Here is a 17,087-nt window from a genome sequence, read left to right as displayed (position 1 = left end):
TGTGGAATGGATTATCGATGAGTTGAGCGGAAGGCCTGTGGAGCAGATTATATATGAGCTGAGCGGAAGGCCTGTGGAACGTATCATATAGGAACTGAGCAAAAGGCCCGTGGAATGGGAGGACCCGCACCTGCAGCGCGATCATCGGAACCTGACTCTTGCAGTGGCTGCACGTGGCTTCACGGTATTTACACGCCTTTTCCACATGGTCTCGCAGGTCTTTCCTCAAGACCTTTTCTTTGCAGTCAGCACGTACACATGGAAGTTCTTCAAAATGGCAATCATTTTTTAAATGCACCTGTAAGACAGACCATTCAATGTTCTTAATTCGGAAAAAATTCTAAATCTGAAATACCAAATTCTAATCTCTATGCAATGAAACCATAAAGAAATGTTCTAATCTCCTGTTAGACCAGTTTTTCACAGCAAAGACTAACAAATATGCCAGCCAGGCGCGATGGCTCAAGCCTGTAATCCCAGCACTTTGGGAGGCCGAGACGGGCGGATCACGAGGTCAGGAGATCGAGACCATCCTGGCTAACACGGTGAAACCCCGTCTCTACTAAAAAAATACAAACAAACTAGCCGGGCACAGTGGCAGGCGCCTGTAGTCCCAGCTACTCGGGAGGCTGAGGCAGGAGAACGGCGTGAACCTGGGAGGCGGAGCTTGCAGTGAGCGGAGATGGCGCCACTGCACTCCAGCCTGGGCGACAGAGCGAGACTCCATCTCAAAAAAAAAAAAAAAAAAACAAATATGCCAAGAGACACTGAATTTCATATTCTACTTCATGATTACTCAAACTATATTGTTGTTGAAGAATTAGGTCAACTCTGCTTCCAGGAAAAATGAGTATCTGCTAAGAACTTTGTCTTATTCCAGTTCAAATAATTTTCTAAGCTAAAATATGGTACTAATTAAAAAAATAAGGAGTTATGTAGAATTTCATGGTGAAAAAAGGTTTTAATGGGTTTTCCAAAATTAAAATCCAATTCAGATTTTCTCTATTCTAAGTAGGGTGGGAGTGTTTAAAAACCAGTTGACAATTCTGCCAATGATGTCATAAAAATAACAACTTAAACTCAAGTGGTTCTGACTGCTTGCCTATTTGGCTGTGTTTTGAAAAACTAATGTCAACATGGTCTTAAAGTGCCACATCCTACTGACCACTTAATCAGCTGGACGTAAGGGACTCGAATTCCTTCATGTAAAAGCTTCCAGTGTCCCTTTGCTACTCACCAGCAGATGTCCCAGCGTTAACTGCTCTGCACAACCTCTGCTTTCATTCCGACAATAGATCTGAAGAGCCAGAATTTCTCTCTTGCAGCAATTATCCTTAAACACCTGAAAATGAAAGGTCATTATTTTGGAGGATTAATATTTCTTAATCTCCACATGCTGCTACTCTGGACAAGGCAAAACCACTTTAAAAAAAAAAAAAAAAAAAAAAAAACAAGAGAGCAACTCTTAAGTGAACTTCAGAAAGCATTAAGGACCATCTTGATTTCTAGAAGTAGACTGAAGAAGCTGCCCCCACTAAGAGACACAATTTAAATAACATTAACTGTTATCTTTTATTAGTTAAGCCAAAAGAAAATGAATTAGACTTAATAATTCAAGATCACTCTGCAGCATCTAAACATATTCTATTAACTTTGACATAAGCTCAGGATGAGGGCAGAGGAGGACCAGGGTCACATTCAGACTCTGGGGGCTTCCAGGAGCCAGCACTGAGCAGGCGGCCACTACGGTGTGGCTGCCACCAGAGGACAAGAGCAGAACCGGACACAACTGAATCCACTGTATAGATGGCTTGCTGGAGAAACAGAGAGACCACATAAGAGATCATATCTGGGGAATGATTTGTAAAACTGTTGGTTCTTTCTAAAGGTCACGCTGTTAAAACTCATTTTTCACCAAAAAAGCAGCATTAGCCTGTGGTTGAAAAACACTCTCTTAAAACATATATTGCAGTCTGAAGTTAGTCTAATAATGAAAACATTTCCCTTTGAAAATGAAAACGATGCTGGTCGTGGTGGCTCAAGCCTGGAATCCCAGCACTCTGGGAAACTGAGGCAGGAGGATCGCTTGAGCCCAGGAGTTTGAGACCAGCCTGGGCAACACAATGAGACCCTATCTCTACAAAAATTTTTAAAAAATTATCTGGGTAGGGCAGCATGTGCCTGTAGTCTCAGCTACTCAGGAGGCTGAGGCAGGAGGACTGCTTTAGCCTGGGAGGTCGAGGATGCAGTGAGCCGTGATTGCATCACTGCACTCCAGAATGGGGGACAGTGTGAGACCCCCATCTCTTTAACAAAAATAAAAAAGAAGAAAAGAAAAAATCTTTCAACTTTTAATTTTATTTTTCCCTTAGAAAACACAAGTATTCTTATTCTTTTTTTTTTTTTTAAGAGACAGGGTTGACTGGGCACAGTGGCTCACCCCTGTAATCCCAGTACTTTGGGAGGCCGAGGCGGGTGGATCATCTGAGGTCAGGAGTACGAGACCAGCCTGGCCAACATGGTGAAACCCCATGTTGGGATCTCAGCAGTGAGCTGAGATCATGCCACTGTACTCCAGCCTGGGCAACAGACTGAGACTCCATCTCAAAAAGAGACAGGGTTTCACTCTGTCACTCAGGCTGGAGTGCACTGGGGCAATCATGGCTCACTACAGCCTTAAACTCCCGGGCTCAAGCGATCCTCTCACCTCAGCCTCCTGAGTGGCTTGAACTACAGGTGCATGCCACCAAGCCCAGGTAACTTTTCAATTTTCATTTTTGTAGAGATGGGGTCTCCATATGCTGCCCAGTCTGGTCTCGAACTCCTGAGTCCAAATGATCCACCTGCCTCAGCTCCCAAAGTCCTGGGATCACAGGCATAAGGCACCATGCTCAGCTCTCTCTCACTCTAACAACACAATCTACAACGTCTTAGTCTAAAGGTATTTCTAAGAAACTCCTGTCTGTTGATCTATGAAAGTGGAATAACAGGAGCTTAATATGCCTTTTTGGACTGCTAAGAGAAACAGAATCAATAGCTGTTAAGAGTTAAAACTAAACTAATTTGGAGCCAACGCTTATCTTTCATAAACATGACTTAAAAAAAAAGAGAAGGTCATGACTTAAGATACTAAAGTCAACAGAACTTTGAAATGGAAAGGATCTGAGACTATTTACTCCAAATGTCTGTTTACAGATGAAGACCAGAGGCCCACCCACCCCTGAATGACCTGCTGACGGGTGGGGATCTGGGTCACCCAGGGCCCAGACAGCTCCATTCTTTCCATGAGGGTCTACAACTTGAGTGCATCTCATTCATGATTCTTTGATAAAACTAGCCATTTTTCTTCAGCTACTAATGTCATTTAAAAATAGGGATAATGATTCTGCATAACAAAACAGAAATACTAAAAAAAAAATCTCAGCCATCGTTGCGAGCTTCTCTCTCACTCACACGTTAGGCACATGTTAACCAGGCAGCCGGGTACCATGCTAGGACAAGGCACAGAGCGGAGGGGAGGGCTGTTTTCCCTCCCAGGAACTAACCAAGTCTTCAGCAGTAGCAGGTAAATGCGGAGAAAGAAAAGGTACAGGGGCCAGGTGGCCAATCCCATCTCTCCCCCTTCCAGAGTGGCTATATTGCATGCCCTTGTGCCTGGCAGCCCAGGGAGGCTGACTGCCAGCAATCCTCAAATCACTGCACTCACCTGGGCTGCTCTGACCAACAAACTCAATCTGCAAGGTGCTTTAGACAGGAAAACCCCAGAGCAAGAATTTTATTGTACAACTTAGTGACCTGCATTTAAAAAATGGTTAGGTTCATTACTCAAAGTAGGGAAACACGTATTTTTATTGATATTTTAAGCACTTTAAAAATGAATTGCTGGGTGTGGTGGTTCACGCCTGTAATCCCAGCACTTTGGTGTATCACCTGAGGTCAGGAGTTCGAGATTGGCCTAACCAACATGGTGAAACCCTGTGTCTACTAAAAATACAAAAATTAGCTGGGCGTGGTGGCTTGTGTCTGTAATCCCAGCTACTCGGGAGGCTGTGGCATGAGAACTGCTTGAACCTGGGAGGCAGAGATTGCAATGAGCCAAGATCGTGCCATTGCACTCCAGCCTGTGCGACAACAGCGAAACTCTGTCTCAAACAACAAAAAAGAATGAATTGTTTCAAACTCCAAGTGTGCCTGGCAGGGTATAGCAGCACATGGATGACTGTCGGTCTCCATGAGAAGGACCAGGCCCCAGGAGAGAAGCTGGTGGCAGGTTGGGCAGCCCCATCCTCTGAATGTGCAGAGACGCCCACGGCTCTAGCTGAGGACAGCCACAGGGGGCGAGAAGTGGCTAATCTCACTCATATCTAATGACTTCAAGATATCATAGGGGGATGGGGGTCAGGGAGCACAAACTCAAACGAACCCCTCAGCCTAGCAAGTCTGAAGGTAAAACCTAGTGTTAAGAGTTGAGTAAAAGCTGTCTAGGATAAAGACCCACAATGACAAAAGTGACCCAACCACAGACAGCCCTGCCACGGACAGGCATCTCAGCACTTTGCTCACATCGACCCTCTTACTCCTCACACCAGCTCTCTGCAATCTTGGCAGGAGATGTGATTATTATTACAGGTGAGGGGGTGAAGTAGCTCTCGGAGCTCACACAGTAAGGAAGTGGCCAAGTGGATCTGAACCCACTGCCTCCCCAGGTAATCACATGGCACAGTGCCCTGCCTGGGAGCCTGCCGCATCAGCTGCCCAAACTGAGAGAATGTGTTGTGCCAGAGTGCCGAATGCAAACTATGTGAAAAGTACTACCCAGCTGAAAATATGTGACAAAATGATTAAAAAAAAAAAAGAAAAAAAAACAAAAAAAACAGAATACCTTATCTTTAACGATGCTCTCTTGACACGCTGTACATTTTGGACTTGAAGAGCTGCAGGGAAACACATGTGACTGCATTAGAGTGGAAGTCCCTTTCTTGAGGGGACTCAGGAGATTCCGGGAGCATTCGCTTTATGGTCAGGTCTGCGCAGTGGCTCACAGCAACGTCCTGCATCAGGACGCCCTGGTGATTCACTTTACAAAGGAAGCCATGGGAGAAAAGGGCTACGTTTTTTAAAATGCTGATTTTTCAAAAGGAAGTTACCAACTAGAACAGTTTAGTTCAGCCCCACTTGGAAAGTCTCTTCCACTTAATGTAAAAGTGAAATTTTATTTCAGAAACCAAAGCTAGCTGTCTGCAGAGCAGCCCTTCGGTGTGAGTACCGTTTACCTGGAGAGCCTTGCTCCTGCGTTGTAAAAGCAGCCAGCCCTTCTCCACAGGCGATTTTGCTTCACTGTCTATTGGAAGGCCAATGGCACTTGCACAGGGTGACCAGCCTCCCTCCCCTGTGGCCCACCATATATGGGGGCTCCAGCCCCTCCTCCACCGGGAAGCTTCTCCTGGGCCCAGAGGTGTAGTCCAGGCTCTTGTGTTAGGAGACACAGTGTTCTGTGTCTCCTGTGCTGCCACTAAGTTCAAGTGTCATTTTGCCCCCAAGTGGGCAAAGATGAGTTGACTGGGATAAGTGGGTAAGACCACAGAGGGAAGCATGGAGAAGGGAGAGGGTGAAGGCAAGTGACAGGGCAGGGGGCTGGGTGCTGTGCCCAGGCTGGGGCTCGGGGGCAGCCCAGGCTTGAGTGCTGTGGGAGGAGGAGCTGGCAACCTTCCCAGTCTGACGTGCCCTGACAGCATTGGCCAAGACCAGGGCATCCTGCAGCAACCCCACCACCGGCACAATGCCAGAAAACATAAACATGAGGCCTGCAGGGTGAATCAAGGTGCTCTCCTGGTCGATGGTATCCTGCAGTAAAGCTCCAGCCTGCCTTCATGATCTGCCAGCGGCACCAGCACTGGCACTCAGGAGCAAAGGGCTGCCAAGAGCTCGGTGCAGGTAACACATGTGCCTGCTGAGTAAGCATGCGGCCTAGGTTTCTGCTCGCCTAGGGACCTGCCCAGTCCTTTAAGCTGACCCCATCCTCCCTCCTCTCTGTAGCACCCTTGCACACCAGTACACGTGCCCTTAAATGACTGGCTTGTCATTTCCTGGTGTGTCTCCTCCATGGAACTGTGAGCTTCCTCAATAAAATACAGCAACACATATGAGAGGCACCAAGGCTCTACAGACAGAGTGGGAAGACACGGGCGGGGCGGGTCAGAGGCAGGCAGAGGCCTCAGTAAACTCAGATGTAGGATCCCCCTGCACCTCCCTAAAGGATTCACGAGCTGGGCCCGGAGGCTTTTATGACTTCTTTAGGGCTTTAAACCTCTAGAGGTTTATCTTTAGAGAAATGAATGAAGGAGAGGGTGAAGCCGAAGGCTGAGAAGGGGCAGGGTGACGGCCCGGATGAGGGGCTACCTCAGCAGGGCGGCCATGCAGCTCTCGCAGAAGCGGTGCCCACATTCAGTCTGCTTCGGGCTGCACAGCACCAGGCGACACTTCTCACACTTGTACTTGTCCTCCACGGTCTTCACAAACTTTTCCTTGTAACCTCCTTGTTCGGGGGCAAAAATCGGCATCCCAGCACTGCGGTCAGTGTGCAGCTTTAGCGGCGGGTTAGTCTGCAGCGGGCCAGGGGAGTCCATCTTTTTACTCGACTCCATTTTAGGAAAGAGGAGGAGTTCTGTTGGGAAAAAACAGTAAAGAGAGCGCCATCATATTCTCTCATGCAAGGAAACAAACGCAGCTTTGGGAAAGCAGAAGTGCCTGAGACCTGCTGTCTTTCAGTTTTAGGTAACGCAAGAATCCTTCCCAACTTTATTATGTGTTGGGAACAAAATATGATCAAATATGCTTCCTTCCTTTCTATTTTACCCAAACACATAGTAACTATTGATATTATTATTCAAAAAACTTCCTAAAAAGTATACTTAATAAATTGGGCTAGGTATGGTGGTGCACACCTGTGGTCCCAGCTCCTTGGGAGGCTGAGGTGGGAAGATTGCTGAGCCTAGGAGTTCAAGGTTGCACCAAGCTATGATGGCACCACTGCACTCCAGCCTGAGCAACAGAGCAAGGCCCTGTCTTCAAAAAAAATTTTTTGTTCTTTTTTTTTGAGATGGAGTCTCACTCTGTCACCCAGGCTGGAGTGGCAGTGGCGCAATCTCGGCTCACTGAAAGCTCCACCTCCTGGGTTCACGCCATTCTCCTGCCTCAGCCTCCTGAGTAGCTGGGACTACAGGCGCCCACCACCACGCCCGGCTAATTTTTTGTATTTTTAGTAGAGATGGGATTTCACCATGTTAGCCAGGGTAGTCTCGATCTCCTGACCTCGTGATCCACCCGCCTCGGCCGCCCAAAGTGCAGGGATTACAGGCGTGAGCCACCGTGCCCAGCCAAAAATTTTTTAAAGTTCATAATAAACAGAGTATTTTTGAGGTTTAAAAAAATACACATAGCCGGGCACGGTGGCTCAAGCCTGTAATCCCAGCACTTTGGGAGGCTGAGACGGGTGGATCACGAGATCAGGAGATCGAGACCATCCTGGCTAACACGGTGAAACCCCGTCTCTACTAAAAAATACAAAAAACTAGCCGGGCGAGGTGGCGGGCGCCTGTAGTTCCAGCTACTCGGGAGGCTGAGGCAGGAGAACGGCGTAAACCCGGGAGGTGGAGCTTGCAGTGAGCTGAGATCCGGCCACTGCACTCCAGCCCGGGCGACAGAGCGAGACTCCGTCTCAAAAAAAAAAAAAAAAAAAAAAAAATACACATACTATTTTGCTGTGTTGTAACTTTGAATTCAATGCATCATTCTGAGATTTTAGCTGAAACAACAGCTGTTCTAGTCAGTTTTCCTTCCTCATTGACTTCTGCTAGATGAGTCTCGATGCCATGACTCAGACTGGCCTGGTCAACCTGCTTCTGGAGCCCAGTTGTTCCTTCCCGGGTAAACCTGTGGCAGTGTGCCCACAGTACCCAAAGTGCTCAGTTTTGACATCCACCCTCTTCTTATTCATCTAGCACCACCCTGACCCAACATGCTGTGCACGGAGCTGTGGGGTGGGCCCGCTGTGGACCCACAGAGCTCGCCACACCCTGTCACACCGGTGAGGAGCGTGTGAGGGAGGTGCTGCTCCCTGTGTGCACGAGGGGGCTCAGGTTCAGGTAGGTGCCAATGTGCCCAAAGGGCTGGGCTGGCAGAGGGGACACCACAAAGGGCAGGTCTGTCTGTGCGGGCTCTCTTCCACACCTGCTGACAAGGTACTCTTTAAGACTGGCTGCCTCCCACCTGCAAGTTCCCATCAACAGGTAAACAGCTCCTCAAAATGAGCCACAAAGGTCCCAGCCTGCACAGCTCTGCCAGATGAGACCTCAAGATCAAGTAAATGAAAATAACCAGGAATGTAAAGGAGTTGAATCGAGTTCCTGAAGAAATGTGAGCTTTAATAAAAATTACACTGTGTACTCATAAACATACTCATAATTTGATCAATCATCCTAAATATTTGCTAACACTTACCTAAAGCATAAATTAAATGTTTCCAGATGGTGGTATAAAATCTGGCTTCTCTGGTCTTTGTTTTCTGGATACCATGCAATAGCCATGCACTTCTATAATGAAAAAAAAACCCTGGGAATGCCAGCCAGTGTTTAGGTCAGTGTGTGCACCATGAACTTTCTTGGAAAAGTTTTTGCCCAGTGCCTTATGATCTTTACGAGGCTTCTGCAGGGCAGTTCCAGTACGGATTCTCTTCCTGTCTTTCAGGCTCAGCCTGCACCACTCCCCTCCTGTCAACAGCCCCTGGCCAGCCCTGCACCCCCATGTACCGTGGTAAGGAAGCGAGTGGCTGTGAAGGGAGGTGAGGGACCCACTGAGAACCAGACTCAGGAGCCTCAGGGAACACTGCTGCCTAGACCAGCCACCTCACATCAGAAGCCTCTGCACCACTGGATTTTTCTTGTGTAGTTTCCCACCTCCACGCCTCCTCCATCCTTTCTCACGATATGGTAATGCCTCAGGTGAAAAGGGGAAGTTCCTTTCAAAACTCACCAGCTCCCTCAAAAACACACTGCGTTCCTGTACCCAATTCATCTATTTTTGCTAGTTAGAAAAATAAGAGCCAAATTCCTTCCCCTCCTGAGGTCCTGGGCATCCTGGGGAGGTAGTTGCTGGTAGTCCTGGGCGGGCGGAGCCCCTCCTTCCAAGCTCCGTTCTTGCTGTCTGCATGAAGCGGACAGGCACATGAGCTGACAGACTCCAACCTGACTTCACAGCTAGGAGCAAATAGGAATGAATGCCGGCAGCAGAGAACTTCAGAGACTGATGAGCTGGTTAGTAACCCAAGTGTGTTAGCTTCATAGAACATTACTGTGGCACAGTGTGGGAAATTACTTATTTGTGAAAACAAAGTTTTCAAAACATTAATGTTAAAGTATATGTATTATAGATGTCATTTGCTTACAAACTTGCTGGTTCATCATGATGCTCACTAATCTTTCCAAGCTAAGCAGCAAGGGCACCTGGTGCTAGCCTTGCCTGCCAGGTAAAAGGGTTGACCAGCCTCGACCTGCAGCCCCCAGCCCCTGCCACTGTGCTCTCCACACTGGCCCATCGTGCCTCAGAGGCTCTAGGTTCCCCTAGGCCCGCCCAGCCAGGCCACGGCGGAGCCTACCCAGACACATGCAGGCCAGCTCCCGACCTTCTCCAGGAGGCTACCTTCCCACCCCCTCTCTCAACTCCCCCATACTGCTCTGCGCTTTTCCCTGGGCCTCCTGCCACTAAGACTGCATGTGACTAAGTTTACCCAGGATGCATCCCCTAGATCAGAGAATCACGAATTGGCAAACTACAGTCTGCGATTCAAATCTAGCCAGCAGCCTATTTTTGTAAGGTCTTTGAACTAAGAATGCTTTTCAGATTTTTTAAGTGTTATAAAAACAAAGACTAAGAGTGTATGTGGTCCACAACGCCTAGGATATTTACTCTCTTGCCCCTAACAGAAAGAGTTTGCCAGTCCTCGCTCTGGACTCTGCATCTAGAGAGCAGAGAGGAGTTGCTGGTGTGTAGGTTGTATGAAAGACCAATTTTGTAAATGAGTGCCAAACTGCTCCCCAAAGCAGAGGTAACAACAAATACTTCCACCAGCACCATGAGAATTTCTATGAAACCACACTCTCACCAACACTTACAGTTATCAGTCATCTTAATTTCTACCAATCAAGGACAATGGTCTTTTTGCGCCTTATCCTGATTAGAAAGGTTTGGCATCTTAACATGCCGAGAGGCCACTTGTTTTCTCTCCTGTGAAATGCCAAATTGTATCTCCTTGTCATTGTTTTCTGTGTGTGTGTGTGTGTGTGTGTGTGTGTTTTCAAGAGATGGAGTCTCGTTCTGTTGCCCAGGCTGGAGTACAGTGGTGCCATCATGGCTCACTGCAGCCTCGAACCTCTGGGCTCAAGCAATCCTCCCACCTCAGCCTCCAGAGTAGCTAGGATTATAGGCACATGCCACCATGCCCAGCTAATTTTTTAATTTTTTTCAGGAGCTGGGGGTCTTGCCTGCTCTCAAGCTCCTGGCCTCAAGTGATCCTTCTACCTCAGCCTCCCAAAGCGCTGGGATTACAGGCATGAACCACCGTGCCTGGTGGTGTCATTTTTTTAATTGGGTTATTGTCTCTTGTAATATTGATTTGGAGAGACTCCCCATCTATTTAATATGTTAACAGCTAATCCTTTGTTAGTTTTATGTATTACAGATGTCTTTTCCCAATTTATGGCTTGACTTTTTTTTCTTTTTTAATTATTATAAGTTCTGGGATACATGTGCAGAACGTGCAGGTTTGTTACATAGGTATACATGTGCCATAGTGGTTTGCTGCACCCATCAACCCATCATCTGCATTAGGTATTTCTACTAATGCCATCCCCACCTTCCGACAGGCCCCAGTGTGTGATGTTCCCCTCCCTGTGTCCATGTGTTCTCATTGTTCAACTTCAACTTATGAGTGAGAACATGTGGTGTTTGGTTTTCTGTTCCTCTGTTAGTTTGCTAAGAATGATGGTTTCCAGCTTCATCCATGTCCCTGCAAAGGTCATGAACTCATTCTTTTTTATGGCTGCATAGCATTCCATGGTGTACATGTGCTACATTTTCTTTATCCAGTCTATCATTGATGGGCATTTGGGTTGGTTCCAAGTCTTTGCTATTGTAAACAGTGCTGCAATAAACATACATGTGTATGTGTTTTAAAAATATGGAACTGCTTCACGAATTTGCGTGTCATCCTTGTGCAGGGGCCATGCTCATCTTCTCTGTATTGTTCCAATTTTAGTATATGTGCTGCCAAAGTGAGCTTGACTTTAACTTTATGGTGTCTTTTAATGAAGAGAAATCTTAATTTTATTAGGCCGGACGCAGTGACTCATGCCTGTAATCCCAGCACTTTGGGAGGCTGAGGCGGGTGGATCACTTGAGGTCAGGAGTTCGAGACTAGCCTGGCCAACATGGTGAAATCCTGTCTCTACTAAAATACAAAAATCAGTTGGGCATGGTGGCACATGCCTGTAGTCCCAGCTACTCGGGAAGCTGAGGCAGGAGAACTGCTTAAACCTGGAAGGCGGAGGTTTCAGTGACCCGAGATTGTGCCACTGTACTCCAGCCTGGGCGACAGAGTGAGACTCCATCTCAAAAAAGAAAAAAAAATTCAGATTAACTTGTGAGTGATGCTGATGAAAAAGGGACAATCCAATATATAAAAACAGAAGCAATGTCAAAAGGAGGTGTTCTCAAATCAGACTAGTAAATGAGCCACTATGTCAAATTGACAGACATTGCTCAAGGAAAACATGCTTTCTCAACAAAAGCTGAAGAAATAAATGACACAAACCCTGAGCAGAGTCCAGCTGGCAGCCCTGTGACCTTCTGTATCAATGAGGTGGCCACAGGACCGAACTGGTTCCTGGGAAAGCAGGGGACAGACACCTCAACAGGCACCAGAACCAGTGGATGGACAAGTCTCAGGTTTACTGATGACCCTTGACTCTCCCAGTGATCAACAGCCACCAAGAGCAGTCACTTCTGATCTGAAGTGTGAGAACCCCCGATCACCTCCTGAAGCAACTAGGACAATAGAGACGATGTCTTAGATATAAACACATACCTATACTGTCCTGAGCAAAGGAGAGTTTTGGATTTAGGAAAACCAATAATGGAGACACATTTCTCACAATCAACTCAGAGGCAGACAGTAACAACCACCCCTACTGCTGGGCACTAACCTGGCGTATCTCCCTCAGCCCAACGCGGTAATGCAGGAGAAGCCACCGAGGCAAATCTGCCCCAGGTTCCCCACCACTGACGTAACAGAGAGGGGGGAAGAACCTCAAGGCTGCCAAGGAAACATTTCTGTCTCTAGGATCAAGTTCTCAACAGCAGGGAGGGCAGTTTTTACTAACATGCCCTTAACCCAACAAATACTGACAACAATAATTTATTGCATCTCTTACGCTATTTATCCTTGTAAGCCATCTTAAATCTCTTGTGTAATCGAGTAAGGTGTACATAAATTTGGCAAACTCGAAACTGATCATAATTTAAAAATTTAGATTATGGGCCGGGAGCGGTGGCTCAAGCCTGTAATCCCAGCACTTTGGGAGGCCAAGATCACGAGGTCAGGAGATCGAGACCATCCTGGCTAATACGGTGAAACCCCGTCTCTACTAAAAAATACAAAAAACTAGCCGGGCGAGGTGGCGGGCGCCTATAGTCCCAGCTACTTGGGAGGCTGAGGCAGGAGAATGGCGTAAACCCGGGGGGCGGAGCTTGCAGTGAGCTGAGATCCGGCCACTGCACTCCAGCCTGGGCGACACAGCGAGACTCCGTCTCAAAAAAAAAAAATTTAGATTATGTCCTAAAATCTTAAATTTACATTATGACTAGTAAGTCATGTCCACAAAAACGGCTGAGTAAGGAACTCAAAGTCTATCCTTCAATATACGCATTTTAAAAACTGGCAAAAACTGCCAGAATCTACTATTTTAAAACTTTAGAAACTAACTAAAAACTTGCAGCAATCAGAAGAACGCTTAATCAAGAAAAACCAGCTGAATCTCAGCAAGAACAGTGAGTTCCACAGCATTTTAACCTTCTCTGGTCCCATCCTGGCTGCAGCAGTGGCCTAGAAGACAACAGGCTGCCACTCTGGTGCATGCACCGGTCCAAGAGGGAGCACTGGAATGGGCCTCATCTGCAAAGAACCGCAGTTGTTTGTTTTGACCTGTCTATTGACTCCCTGGAAGATTGGCTCAAAGGGTTTGACTTAACCTCCCAGTGCTGAGGCATCTACTAGGGAAACAGGGAAAAAGGTTCCTGGAAATATTTACAGACAATTATTTGCTGCTGCTTGAACCACTGGATAACAGTTGAGGCAAACAATAGATTTAACCAAAAACTTGGGAAGAAAAGCTGAGGAGTAAGATGTTTTGGAAAATAAGGGTTTGAAAAGCTCTGATACATTCTTGGAAATCTAGAAGGTTCCACAAATGCCCAGGGCTGTGTACATGTTCAGGAAAGACCTGAAAAGGCCCTAGGCTTCCACTCTGGCTGACCTTCAGGTTCTGTGCAAGCCGGCAGTGAATGCTAAGGGGTCACCGTCAAATGCCTGGCTGAGTGTTGAAGCTGTGCTCCAACATACACACAGACCTCATTTCAAAAGACTGGGAGATATTTTTTGTTCTAGGTGCTTAAATCTCTGTCTAATCATAAGCTGACCACTATATTAATGGAACAGAGAACTCAGTGGCCACACACGATAAAGAATATATACTGTACAAAATTAGCTCAGAAAAGTAACTATACAAACAATGACTGTAACAAGCAGCCAACAAACCCTGGGGGAGAAGGAAGAATCTCATTTCCAAAGTTATCACAGTATAAATTCAAAACTTCCAGTTTTCAACAAAATATTACAAAGCATGCAAAGAAACAGGAAAGTTCGGTTTACATGCAGAAAAAAAGTAAGTAACAGAAATTGTTCAAGAGGAAGCCTAGACATTAGACTTATGGATGAAGACTTTAAATATGCTATTTTAAATATGTTCAAAGAACTAAAGAAAACCATGTTCAAAAATCTAAAAGATCCATCAGAACAATGTCTCGATGAATACAGAATATTGATAAAGAAAAAAATATTTTAAAAAAAGAACCAAACAGAAATTCTGCAGTTGAAAAGCACAAAAACTGAAATGAAAAATTCACCACAGGGGCTCAACAGCATAAATAAACAGAAAGCAGTAAGAATCAGAGAACTTAAAGATAGGACAATTGAGATTATACAGTGGTGTTAGGAACAGAAGAAAAAATAATGAAGAAAATAAACAGCCTCAGAGACTTGTGGGACATCATCAATTGTACCAACATACACATTATAGCGTCTCAGAAAGACAGAGAGAAAAAGAAACAAAAAAAAGTTTGAAGAAATAATGGTAGAAAAGTCCTGTAATTAATGAGAAACATTAATCTGCATAATGCATAACCAGGAAGCTCGACAAACTCCAAATAGGATAAATTCAATTCAAAAAGCCACACCCAGACACACTGTAGTCAAACTGTAGTAAGCAGCAAGAGAGAAGTGACTCTTCAAGTACAAGGATTTCTCAGTAAGATTAACAACTGATTTCTCATCATTTAAAGCCATGGAGGCCAAAAGGTGACAAATTAAAGGGCTCAGAGAAAAAAATCTGTCAACCAAGAATTCTTTTTTTTTTTTTTTTGGAGAAGGGATCTTACTCTGTCACGCAGAGCGCACTGGTGCAATCATAGCTCACTGCAGCCTCCAACTCCTGGGCTCGAGCAATCCACCTGCCTCAGTCTCTCTGGGAGCTGGGACTACAGGCCAGTGCCATCATGTCTGGCTATTTTTCAACCAAGAATTCTATATCCAGTAAAACTATCTTTCAAAAATGAATGAGATCCCAAAAAAATATATTCGAAAACTCCAAGTGAGATTCATCCCAGGAATGCAAGGTTGGTTCCACACACAAAAACCAATCCGTGTAATAATACTAATAGGACAAGGGGGGAAAAAACCCACACAATTAGTTTGATTAATGTAGAAAAAGTATTTCACAAAATCCAACAACCTTTCATGATAAAAACACTCAGAATACTAGGAACAGAAAGGAAGTTACTAAGCATGATAAAGGGTATCTGTGAAAAACCCACATACACTGGTGAAAAACTGAAAGCTTTCCTCCTAAGAATAGGGTAAGACAAAGATACCTATTTTCATCACTATGAATCAATACTGTCCTGGAAGTTCCAGCCAGAGCAATTAGGCAGAAAAAAGAAATAAAAACCATCCAAATTGGGAAAGAAAGAGTAAATCTATTCACAGACAACATTATCCATCAGAGTTGCAGGGTACAAGATCAACACACAAACATCATCTGTGTTTCTATACACCAGCAATAAATAAGCAAAAAAAAAAAGGAATTAAGAATGCAATTATATTTACAATAGCATCCAAAATAATAAACTACTCAGAAATAAATTTAACCAAGGAGGCAAAAGAATTTTTCAATAAAAACTCCAAACACTGATGAAATAAATTAAGATAAAAATAAATGGCAAGACATCCCATGTAAATGGATTAGAAAACCTAATATTTTGGTAAATACTAACTATGGTATTACCAATAATTTATAATGTTTACACCATTATTTTATGGTATTAAAATAATGGTAAAACATTATTCTAGGTGTGTTTCTGTGAGGATGTTATAGATGGTATTAACATTTAAACTGGTAGACTGAGTAAAGCAGACTGCCATCCCCAATACGAGTGGCTCTCATCTAATTAGTTCAAGGCTTGAGTAAAACAAAAAGGCTGACCCTCTCCCTGCAGCAAGGCAGGTTCTTCCTGCCTATCTTCGAGCTGAGACATCAGCTTTTTTCCTGCCTTTGGACTCAAACTGAAACAATGGCTCTTCCTGGGTCTTTGGCCTGCAAGCTTTCAGACAGGAACTACACCACTAGCTTCACCAGTTCTCAGGCCTTCAGTCTTGGGCTAGGGCTAGAAGTAAACCATCTGCTCTCTTGGGTCTCTAGCTTGCCAACTCCTCCTGCAGATCTTGGGATATGCCTACCTCCGTAGTTGTGTGAGTTAATTCCTTTTAATAAATCTCTAAGACTAAGACACACACACACACACACATGCACAATTGGCTCTGTTTTTCTGGGGAACCCTAAGATACTACTCAAAGTGATTCACAGATTCAATGCAACCCCTATCAAATTTCCAACGGCCCTTTTTTGCAGAAATAAAAAAACTGAGGCCAGGAACCGTAGCTTACGCTTATAATCCTAGCAGTTTGGGATGCCGAGGCAGGAGGATCACTTGAGGCCAGGAGTTCAAGACCAGCATGGGCAATATAGTGAGACACTATTTCTACAACAGAAAAAATAAAAATAAAAATCTGATCCTCAAATTCATAAGGAACTGCAAGAGACCTCAAATAGCCAAAACAATATTGAAGAAGACCAATGTTTTAAGACTCATCCTTCCCTCTTTTAAAACTTACTGCAAAGCTTTAGTAATCAAAACTATATGGCACTGGCAGAAGAACAGACATATATAGACCAACGGAATAAAATCGAAAGTACAAAAGTAAACACACACACACACACACACATATATATATATATAACCAAGTGACTTTTTTTTTTTTTTTTTTGAGACAGTCTGGCTCTGTTGCCCAGGCTGGAGTGCAGTGGTGCAATTTCAGCTCATTGCAACCTCTGCCTCCCAGGTTCAAGCGATTCTCATGTCTCAGCATCCCGAGTAGCTGGGATTACAGGTGTGTGCCACCACACCTGGCTATTTTTGTATTTTTTAGTAGAGATGGGGTTTTGCCATGTAGGCCAGGCTGGTCTTGAACTCCTAACCTCAAGTGATCTGCCCAACTTGACCTCCCAAAGTGTTGAAATTACAGGCATGAGCTACTGCACCAGGCCTCAAGTGACTTTTGACAGGTGTGCCAAATGAGACCATTCAGTAGGAAAAGAATAGTTTAATAAATGGTTCTAGAGCAGCTGGAATAACACTTGCAA

General features: G+C 45.1%; 1 protein-coding gene and 1 non-coding gene across 7 annotated transcripts in view; both read right to left on the bottom strand.

The window, feature by feature from the left end:
* The window catches only part of TRAF3 (TNF receptor associated factor 3), a 138,573-nt gene that overhangs the window by 35,513 nt on the left and 85,973 nt on the right, over nucleotides 1-17,087 (bottom strand). For 5 of the 6 annotated variants that reach the window (XM_030931083.1, XM_030931080.1, XM_030931081.1 and 2 more), the window contains 4 exons: nucleotides 6,400-6,664; nucleotides 4,883-4,934; nucleotides 1,238-1,342; nucleotides 131-298 (listed from right to left, as the gene is read on the bottom strand). In XM_030931083.1, the coding sequence (XP_030786943.1) occupies nucleotides 131-298; nucleotides 1,238-1,342; nucleotides 4,883-4,934; nucleotides 6,400-6,644 (570 nt within the window). In that variant the 5' untranslated portion in view covers nucleotides 6,645-6,664. Of the gene's footprint in view, nucleotides 1-130; nucleotides 299-1,237; nucleotides 1,343-4,882; nucleotides 4,935-6,399; nucleotides 6,665-8,499; nucleotides 8,588-17,087 lie in introns of those variants that run through there. The other variant, XM_030931082.1, reaches the window with a different exon arrangement.
* Nucleotides 11,228-11,333, bottom strand: LOC115897771. Its single transcript, XR_004057567.1, has one exon. It is a non-coding gene; the product is annotated as a U6 spliceosomal RNA (small nuclear RNA).

The sequence above is a fragment of the Rhinopithecus roxellana genome, chromosome 5, assembly GCF_007565055.1.
Source record: "Rhinopithecus roxellana isolate Shanxi Qingling chromosome 5, ASM756505v1, whole genome shotgun sequence".
Classification (NCBI taxonomy): domain Eukaryota; kingdom Metazoa; phylum Chordata; class Mammalia; order Primates; family Cercopithecidae; genus Rhinopithecus; species Rhinopithecus roxellana.
The sequence above is the reverse complement of the archived record's forward strand: the minus strand, read 5'-3'. Positions and strand labels throughout refer to the sequence as shown.